The 10,809-nt window shown below is 38.0% G+C and overlaps 1 protein-coding gene across 1 annotated transcript; it reads left to right on the forward strand.

The window, feature by feature from the left end:
- The first annotated feature begins 1,665 nt into the window (after positions 1-1,665).
- LOC125231398 (J domain-containing protein) lies at positions 1,666-8,613 on the forward strand. Its single transcript, XM_048136845.1, has 4 exons — positions 1,666-2,073; positions 3,349-3,450; positions 6,687-6,833; positions 7,427-8,613. The coding sequence occupies exons 1-4, from the start codon at positions 1,987-1,989 to the stop codon at positions 7,586-7,588; spliced, it is 498 nt and encodes a 165-aa protein (XP_047992802.1). The 5' UTR covers positions 1,666-1,986; the 3' UTR covers positions 7,589-8,613.
- Positions 8,614-10,809: the final 2,196 nt, after the last annotated feature.

Raw genomic sequence — 10,809 nt, forward strand, 5'->3', positions numbered from 1 at the left:
GTAGAACTCAACATCATAGAGTAATAATGGAAAAAATGGAATAGGTAGTAATAATTACACCCCAGTCGAGATTTGCCCCGCTGTACAAGATACAAAAACTAGAGTTACTCGGAAACTAGCACAGTGACCCTACCTACTTAGTACTTATTAACATACGAGTTGTTCAGACAAATATGCAACCTGTAAGTTATGAAATGAGCTACCTTCTGAGGTTTTCCATTGCTGCGACATGGGGATCTTCAAGAAGCAGGTAGGTATATAAGGTTCTCAAAGGTCGGGAACGCATCAGTGGTTCCCCCGATGTTGCTTATGTCCATGGGCGGCGATGACTGCTTCCCATCAGGCGGCTCGCCTGCTCGTTTGCTGCCTATATCATAAATATATATACCTAGTAAAATACGTGCCTAATTGTGTTCAGGAAAAATATTTAAGTAGGTACTTAGGAACCTACTTAGTAAGAAAATAGGCTAGGTTCTTATACTTATAGTTAATAATTACAACTTGATTTTCAGGTGCTCACCGTGAATCGGTTCCTCGTTTGCCTCCTATCGGATCTGTATGATATAATTTAAAAAAAGGTTTAATTTTGAGCGCCTGCATAAAATGAAAGAGCAAAGGCGTGGGTGCCCTATATAGGTAAGGAAGTCAGGATCAGGTCAGGAAGTCATCTAAATGCACTGAACAAACCAAGCCCACTCTTGGGAATTATTTACTCTCATAAGATAAGTCATAAAAATTAGGTCCTCCTAAGTAGTTTACCGTTAAAAGATATACATAATAATAATTATGTACGTAAAAAGTTTCCACTTCGTACTGTTCGTAATTTTTTCTACTCCCGTGTTGTTATTCGTCATTTACAGTGTCGTGCATAGATCGTTAAAAGTTAAAACCCTACATAAAAGATGCCTGCCCCCGCCCGGCGCCCCGCGCACCCACGCATACGATTTAGCTCTTAAAGCATTGTTAGGTTAGGAAGCCTTTAAGGGATATAACGTGGGTGCGCGGGGCGCCGGGGGCTGGCGGCGGCGCGGGGGAGTGCGAGCGACAGGGTGAGGCAGGAACAGAGGGGAGGCCGACGCGTCAAAATACAGGAAATAGTGCGAATTTCACAAAAGTTAATCTAGAAAACTATTAAAAAGTAAGTGCATGGTCGTAGAAAAAGTATTGTATGCAACGGTGTTTAACTGAGTCAAAAAATACTCGTCTTTATTAACAATTTTCGGCTTCGCCTCAAATTGTTACTCACGCCACTCGTCTTTTTTGACCTCACTTAAACGCCAGTTGCATAAAATACTATAAGGCTCCCCACAGACAGTCTTAAAAATTCATAATCTTAAAAAAAACTTGTATGCAATCTGACAGTTCAGATCTGTCAGTGTCTTGTCAGTGTCAGTTTGAACTGTCAGATTGCATACAAGTTTTTTTTAAGATTATGAATTTTTAAGACTGTCTGTGGGGAGCCTAAAATGGCAAGGTGCTGAAAGTCGGCTGAGCTACGGACCATTAACGGACTCTTATTACAAAATGTCATCTTTCGGACGTCATTAAATAAACACTAACACCATGCAAATAAGGTTCATATTGGTATGAGTAACATCTTAGTAGCCTAATACGTTATTAGCGTCTACTTGATATTTTAATAAACAAATCGGGAGTTGTCAGTGACTGTAGAGCAACTACTTGTTTTACTTTTTACGTCGTCCCCTTCACTTTGTTACGTCTAATTAGTATACAGTGCGGGTTTTTACTAACTTCATAATTAATCGGTAACTCCCCGCTTCCGAGAAGCTATCGATCGAAGGTCGTGCGCATGCGCGCTGGTTCATTCAGCTTAGTGTGCGATTGAAGCAAGCTTGTGAACGTAGAGTGGCTGCAGTCCAAGCATGAGTGAGTGAGGCGCAATCTCAGTCAGAGTTACAACACAAACAAAAGGAGACCTAGCCAGCTCTAGTACCCGCCGGGGAGCCGTAAGGGAGGGTTGTGAAGATGACGGGTGTGGACGAAATACTCAATTACCAAAGGAGCCCTGACGACGACTTCTACGCGTTGCTGGGCTGCGACGAAAACTCCAGCGTGAGTCCCTGCGCTTTATCCAGCTCATAGCATTCCCTTAAATTATATTGATTGTATCACCCTGTCCTGTACTATTGACCTTATTGTGCAAGGTCGTTACTGTTGACCTACATCTTGGGCTTGTTTCATTTGAATTGGATTGGTTTGTAGATCTCGACAAATTGTGAAATTCAAAGAATAATAAGTACCTATATGTATTTATAAACCAACCAACCACCTGTTAACATTTATGATTACTGGCTGTGGGATGTTTTTAGAGGTGTGCATGAGAAGTGAAATAAATTATTTTTAATGTTATTGAAATGGACAATATTATGGTTAATGAGTCACGAATCATGACCCAGGTGATTGCAGTTTCAAAATGAATGGGTTTTGAATTCCTATTAAGGCTGAATACTGTTAAGTACAAGGGGAATTCCCAACTCAATACAGTGGCACTAGTGACTGACAGGAATCTATAACTCACATGTTAATTTCTTCTCCAAGGAAAGTAATGGTTTGTAGCCATATTGGGGGATCATTGTGATTATCAATGCTGTTTTGTATAATTTTAACAAGTGCTTATTTGATATGAATTCTGACTTGACAAGGAAACCTTCAGCTGCTTTGCTTTTATACTGAGTTGTATCTTCTTGACCTATCTACGTCAAGAAGATACAACTGAGTATAAAAGCAAAATTATATTATGAAATAAGTTTTTCCCCTCACTAGCTCGGAAACACGTGTTTTGTCCTTTAATACCAGCAGGTAAAAACGCATTTTATCCACTAGTGGGTAAAGTAATTTGACCTTGAATAAAATCAAATTAACTGCTTTAAAATTGATAAAAGTAGGTGAATATAGTAATAAAGATGATTTACCACCTGTGGAACTACTGGAAGCAGTGATATACGCATTTTTTGCGTTGTAGTTTCCTCGCTATAGTGAGGAGAAAAGTTTTGTGTTACACTTGGGTGCAAATGTATTTTACTTCTCGTGTGTTAAAAAACTCGCAACTTTAACTATAGAATCCTTTCACTTGCTCGTTTTTCAATTCCACACTCGGCGTTAAAATATAACTTTGCCCCCTTGTATAACAAATAACTATTATATGTCCTCAGTGGTCCAAGTTGAGGTCAGTGTTAATAAGTGGTCAGATTTACTGTCTCACCAATATTAAACATTGCCTTTAACTGGCCTAAAAGACTAACTTAACTTTCATTCAGTAAAGATAACACAGAAGTGATAATGTTTGTTATTGTTCCACCAACCTTGACTCCAGAATTGTTGTACCAGGCGGAGCAAATCACCGCAGAGTTCAAAATACTTGCCCTGCAACATCATCCTGATAAGAATGATGGCGACAAAGAAGCAGAAGCCAAATTTCAGAAACTGAAGGTAAATACTCCCTAATTTAAGCATAATAATTTATACATGGTGTAACATTAAAAAAACGAAAATATTTAACAGTATATTCCTTACCACATTTAAAGACTAAAATGTCAAAGGTTTTCTAGAATTTCTAGTTTCATAATTGTTAGTGCATTTTTATATTTAAAGGTATCCAATCCAAACTGTCTAGCTCCGAGTTGATTGATTTTTATATATGTATGTTGTAGAGTAGTCTAAAATAACAGACACATATTATTTTCGCTCCCATACTCAACCTGTTGGAAGAAATCTACCTTCAATGTACTGAAAAGTGACCAAACCTGATCTGTGAAGTGACTATCATTTCTATGGAGAGATTTGTTCAAGTATATTGATGATTAATAATCACTGGTTCCATTATTATGTTGAAGAACAATAGAACATAAAAAAAATAATGGACACATGTTTTGCTATTCCACTTCAAACTTATATTTATGTTTAAAAGGACATGTCAAAGTTGTCACCAGGGCCCGTAACTTTCATGCCGATGACATAAAGGCCGTAGCAGGATAAGGGAACAAAAAGTGCCCTTTATGATTAGGAGCTGGTTTTTTTTTCTATAGTTACTTACACTTAGTAGTACGATTGTGCAAAGTTTTGTTGAAAAATTCCCAGTGGTTCAGCCAGCAGAAGAAAAAAACCAAATTCATGAAATATGACTTTTCTCTAAAATTATTTAACTTTATCATACAATCTTTTTTTCATTTTGGTTAACTAAATAGTACTTATAACCTGGAAGAAATTTGAGTCTCCAACTATAATATTTCTGCAAAAAGTACGTAAGTCAATATTTCAAAAAAAAAATTTTTTAGTTTCTGAAGGAGTAACCTACCTATACAATACAATACAATACTCTTTATTGCACACCTTGATAAAATACAACAATACAAAACAAGGAAGCAACACAAACAAAGGTAAACAACAGGCGGTCTTATCGCTAAAGAGCGATTTCTTCCAGACAACCTTACCTATGTTATTTCCAAAATCTGTAAACGCCAATCTTCATCAATTTGAAATAGATGGAATGTCTCCTTAGACCGTTTTTGCGTAGCAGCACGGGATCTGGTAGCTGCCCTCACTGACCCGCTATCAAATTATACCCTGTATATCTTTTGATGTGATAACGTCTAATAACTCCTTACTACGGGCTGCATGCACGAAAAAGATGACGTCATTGTCCCGTTCCCCAAGGCCAGCAAGCGAGAGCGCGGCACGAAAGGTGGTTTGTGTATGGACCATTTTCAGGTACACGCTAGCCGTTCCGCCGGCGTAACAAGTGGCAGAGGAGAGGGCCGCGAAACGCCCGCCTGTATAGTCGCGCGGCACGTACTGCTTTTCTGAGTATCACGTAATACGTAGTAATTTATTAGTACTAGTGATCTTTTTCGTTTTAATCCATAAGGCAACCCTATTATCCGTTTCTGTTTTATAATATTGGTAATGGTGGATATTAGTGAAAACATACATACATATAATCACGCCTATATCCCCTGCGGGGTAGACAGAGCTTGCATTTATGTGACTACACTACAAAGTACGTATATGTATTATATACCTACCTGCCTAAGTCTAGGGAAGGTAAAAAAGGAAATGACCATTTTATAAAAGTAAATCATAAAATTCATAAAATATTTTTGCATTTTATTTCATTGGGCCGACCGACCGGCGCGGCGACCTTAAGTGCGTTTTCACATTATCCGATCCGATATCGGATGTCGGACCGATATCCCATACATTACAGGCGCCATCTTGGATTTTTTCTATTGAAACCCTCCCGACATCCGATATCGGATCGGATAAATTTAATGTGAAAACGGCCTAACGTATTTAATCACACCGGCCGCAGTCATCGCGCCTAGCCTAGCATAAAATATACACGTGAACTCAAATGTTTATAAAGTGAAGTGAAATGTTATTGTGATTTTCATGTGTGTTCAATACAATTGCGGCAATATAGATAAGTAATTCTTGCATTTGAATATCTCATCGTTTAATCTATACCTCAGAATTAGGGATGTACCGACTATTGATTTGGCCGACTAGGCCGACTACCGACTAGTCGGCGCTTGGGTGGCCGATTAGTCGGCCGACTAGTCGGCTAGTCGGCCAGAACATAATTTTCGATAAATTCACATTTTGAATGTCATTTTTGGTCCTTCGTTCGCGCTTTTCATGATTTTTTTATAGATGTGCAAAGGTTCATGACAATATTTATATACATTTTCCATTTTTAACAACCGGCTTGGCTTAGTGGGTAGTGATCCTGCCTATGAAGTCGATAATCCTAGGTAGGAAATTTATTTCTGTGGTGATAACAGATATTTGTTGTTTTGAGAAAAAAAGGAATTACTAATAATAGCTACATAATACAACCATAATTTTCAGCTGATAATTTAATTTTGTACTGTTTTTCTATCACTAATGAAGTGCCGACTAATCGGCCCTTTTTGCCGACTAGTCGCCGACTAATCGCCGACTACAAATGTGGCCGGATAGTCGGCTTTCCCGACTAGTCGGCGCCTAGTCGGTACATCCCTACTCAGAATATATAATAGTACAAGTACAGAAGGCCCACTGCTTTGATGTTCACGAAATGCCGCCTTTTGAATGCCTACAAAATTCTAACAAAGAAACGAGCCGCACGTGCGCAGCGTCGGACGATAGGGTTGCCTATGAATTAAAACGATTTAGTACTCAGATAAAATGTAATAAAAATGTATAAAAACAAAACAAAATTGTTTCCTTTTCATTTCACGTATCAAGTAGGTATTAATTATTTCACGTATGAGTAGCTCACTTTTGAAGTCATTTGTACATGATTAAATTGATTGATGAATAATGATTAATTATTACAATAAAATTATTTGTATCACCTATATGCAGCGTGACGTCAAATTGATGTCATCGGCATGAAAGTTACGGGCCCTGGTTGTCACCAATATCGAAGTGTGATAGAGACAAGATGTTGCGTCATAGCGCAAACGATCATCGCCTTGGCTAGGCTAAAACTACCGCGAGTCGCGACTTATACAAACGAAACATACCTATTTGTGAGGTTCTTTTAATAATGAATATTGTACCTACCTAAGTTGTATACTCACCGACACATACTTAGGGATGTGCAGCTGACTGACTGCTACTGACAACTAGTTATTTATTGCTTTAAGACGGGATTTGTAATTCCTTGTAACGTTGTCGTTCAGGAAGCGAAGGAGACGCTGTGCGACCCGGGAAAGCGGGCGCTGTACGACAAGTGGCGGCAGAGCGGCATCGCCATGGGCTACAAGCAGTGGCTCGGCATGAAGGAGCACGTGCAGCAGTCCATGCACTGGTCCAAGCCCAACACCAAGGTATCCTCTCTCATCCCTCTCTTCCGCCTAACTCTAGTCTTCGGGTTCAGGACGCGAAAGAGACGCTGTCGACCCGGGAAAGCGGGCGCTGTACGACAAGTGGCGGCAGAGCTACAAGCAGTGGCTCGGCATGAAGGAGCACGTGCAGCAGTCGATGCACTGGTCCAAGCCCAACACCAAGGTATCTCGGCATGAAGCGAGCACGCCGGGAAAACAGCAGTCGATGCACTGGTCGGCAAAGCCGTGCAACGATGCACTGGTCCAAGGTATCCTCATCCCTCTCTTCTGCCTAACTCCACCCTTCGGGTTCAGGACGCGAAGGAGACGCCGGTAAAACGGGCGCTGTACAACAAGTGGCGGCAGAGTGGCATCGCCATTCATCCCAGCAGTTCTTTTGATATATGTATAACCAGTGGAAAATCCAGTATCTATACATATAATAATGCAAACATTGCAAAACATGGAAAAAATGGACCAGTTACATTTGCCACCCAGTTGAGATTTGTCCCGCTGTGCTTTACTTAATATTAAAGGGTTTTATTTGTAAATTTTCTAAAAAAAAACAATGAAATAAAGAGTTATGTTTTTTTAAGGACCGCATGGTGGAGGGTGCCTCCGGGCCGTCCAGCCTGGGGCCGGCCGGCGGCGCCGCGCGCCGCGCCTCCGAGGGCGGCGCCGCGCTGTGGGGCCGCTGGGGAGGCAACCAGGAGCCGCCCTCCGAGGTCATCTCCAAATTCCGCAACTATGAAATCTAAACCTTACAAAAAATAACCTTTACAAAAAAAAATTGAGGGCCGATTTATTTAATGTTCGAGAGATTATTTGTGCCCTAATCTCTTGAAATTTTGGTAACGAAATGTACTTAATTTTATACGTTTTCTCAAGTCACAAGTTTATCTACCTTTTAAGTTGTTTGTTGAATCAGGCTGTTGAACGCTTGCCAGTTTTATTGAAGTTGTAACACGTATTATAAAAGTAAGGGTAATGTTAAGTATTATTAAATTAGATATAAAATGGCACAATATTCATCAAGTCAGCTCATTGAATAATGTTACTCGAATGTGGCTCGATATCTTTTTCTGAGAATTATTAAGTGTTTGGTGTGTTTCATGATAATAAATGTACTCTGTTGCGAGTAGGCAGCGTGTTGACGTTAGGACCCCGTCCCTACCGAGAGTGATTAGTGTCTGAGACTCGTAGTATCTTTAGTTCTAAGCTAATGCACATTCCTAAAAACTTATGAGTCTGAATAAAAAGAAAACATTTCTGCTGTAGAACAATATGTTAGTCTACTAAAGATCTATAATATTTTGAAGATTTTATATTTTTGATCCTCTTTTACGACTATTTATCTTACTGTATAAGAACTAAATTACTTTTAAAGAGAGGGAGTGTGTGGAGATAATGTTGTGAGATACGTACAGGGTAAATGATGGCAGGCATCGCTTCTGTTACGACTCCGCGGTTTGTACTTGCGTTGGACTTCGTCATATCAATTTTATGTTTGTTGAATGACATTCCTATTGTCCTAAAATAGGTGTTGTGTTCCCATGTTAGAGTTGTGTAGAGTTTTAAAATCATATAATGATATATATGTTGATGTTTTACTAGTTTACTTTAAATGTTTAATAAATCAGTGTTAAAATAGTAGTAGAAATTAAAATTTTTAATGTTTTATCTGGATAAGAATCTCTTGCTAAAAATAATGCCAAACGTATAAGATGTTTTTATTTTTGATGTAAAATCACCTTTGACACAATAAAGTTTACCGGAAAAAAGAGTGTTTTATTTGAATGGAGAAAGTTCAGAGGCTGGGTCTGTAGGACAGCACGTGGGAAGTGGGCCCATGGCGAGCTATGTGGTCTGCCCGACGAAAAAATAATTTAATTGGCTTTGACCGTTTTACGTTTTATCTTAGCAAGTTGGTTGGTAAAAAATGTATGAAAATACTTTAAACACCCTGCATTCCCAAAAATGATACGCAGAGCACATGAAACTGCTCAAGTTTCTGTGCCACACTTAGCAATTAATTGTGACTTTGCAGTGACAGGTCGCCAGCAAAATCGCCCACACAGTCGACTTCTACGACGCCCACGGGAGGAAATGGGCGGTGAAATTCTTTACCCGTCATCACACGGGGGCTCTTTTATTATATGTACGTATGTACCTAAACAAATCAGCTTATTCCTACTGACTTACTATTGACTAGCACTCACGGTATAATCGTGTGGAGATGTGTAGAGTAGGTACAGTCAACCAATTAGAATCCTAGGCCACTCTAGAATAGAACCCTGTCGTATTGACACCGTGCTTTATTTCCTATAGCAGTCACTTTGACTTTTACTGTGAAAGGGTTCTACAGTGGCCAAGGATTCAGATTGGTTGACTGTACATACATGATTGGTAGCAATTGGTAGTAAATTATGTACAGTCAACAACACAGCTGTGAACACAGACAAAGTGCCAAAAATATCGATACAGAACTTTATTGTCTGTACATTAAGGTGTACTGTACTTATCTAATAATAACTACACTTGTAACTTAACCCTTAAATGCATGATTTTTTCTTTTAACGAGATATTAATATATGTGATAGACAATATATGGTTTTCTGACTCTGGGAAAAATAATAAAAAAAATATTGAATACCGATTTTAATACTAAATCAGTGTCAGAAGTTAAATAGGCCAAAATTTATTTATATAAATATATAATTATTGGCAAGTTTTATTTATAAAGTTTGACTACTATTAGAAAGGTACACTATTTGTGAAACCGCCATGATAAAATGTTTAAACATAAACTAATTACTAACTCCGAAAAAAACTGCCTAAATCACATACTTACTAAAAATCGCCATCATCCTGTTTTTTCACACTTTTCCGCCATTTCATCTTTATCCTTAAATAATAAATAGTAAATGATAATATTATTTAATTTATTTCATTATTTATTAAATAATAATAAATGTGATTTGTACCTAAACAAATCAGCTTATTCCTACTGACTTACTATTGACTAGCACTCACGGTATAATCGTGTGGAGATGTGTAGAGTAGGTACAGTCAACCAATTAGAATCCTAGGCCACTCTAGAATAGAACCCTGTCGTATTGACACCGTGCTTTATTTCCTATAGCAGTCACTTTGACTTTTACTGTGAAAGGGTTCTACAGTGGCCAAGGATTCAGATTGGTTGACTGTACATACATGATTGGTAGCAATTGGTAGTAAATTATGTACAGTCAACAACACAGCTGTGAACACAGACAAAGTGCCAAAAATATCGATACAGAACTTTATTGTCTGTACATTAAGGTGTACTGTACTTATCTAATAATAACTACACTTGTAACTTAACCCTTAAATGCATGATTTTTTCTTTTAACGAGATATTAATATATGTGATAGACAATATATGGTTTTCTGACTCTGGGAAAAATAATAAAAAAATATTGAATACCGATTTTAATACTAAATCAGTGTCAGAAGTTAAATAGGCCAAAATTTATTTATATAAATATATAATTATTGGCAAGTTTTATTTATAAAGTTTGACTACTATTAGAAAGGTACATTATTTGTGAAACCGCCATGATAAAATGTTTAAACATAAACTAATTACTAACTCCGAAAAAAACTGCCTAAATCACATACTTACTAAAAATCGCCATCATCCTGTTTTTTCACACTTTTCCGCCATTTCATCTTTATCCTTAAATAATAAATAGTAAATGATAATATTATTTAATTTATTTCATTATTTATTAAATAATAATAAATGTGATTTTGGATAGCTACATATTGAGCCACAGGCCATCAAATATATGATGCATATATAGAGGTAGGTACATCACCATGCATGTAAGGTTTAAAGCTACCATTTTCAATAAGTAAGATCTAATTTATTTTCCAGTCAGCAGTCAGCTTTTACGCGTAAATGGGCCAGACAGGTTCATAATATTTTCGTATCTAA

This window comes from Leguminivora glycinivorella, chromosome 1, assembly GCF_023078275.1.
Source record: "Leguminivora glycinivorella isolate SPB_JAAS2020 chromosome 1, LegGlyc_1.1, whole genome shotgun sequence".
Lineage (NCBI taxonomy): Eukaryota > Metazoa > Arthropoda > Insecta > Lepidoptera > Tortricidae > Leguminivora > Leguminivora glycinivorella.

Excerpts from the sequence above, each read along its gene's own strand:
- LOC125231398 (XM_048136845.1), top strand. The coding sequence starts at position 1,987 with ATGACGGGTGTGGACGAAATACTCAATTACCAAAGGAGCCCTGACGAC. Across the intron at positions 3,451-6,686 it reads CCAAATTTCAGAAACTGAAG|GAAGCGAAGGAGACGCTGTG; the intron begins GTAAATACTCCC and ends GTTGTCGTTCAG. Across the intron at positions 6,834-7,426 it reads GGTCCAAGCCCAACACCAAG|GACCGCATGGTGGAGGGTGC; the intron begins GTATCCTCTCTC and ends TGTTTTTTTAAG.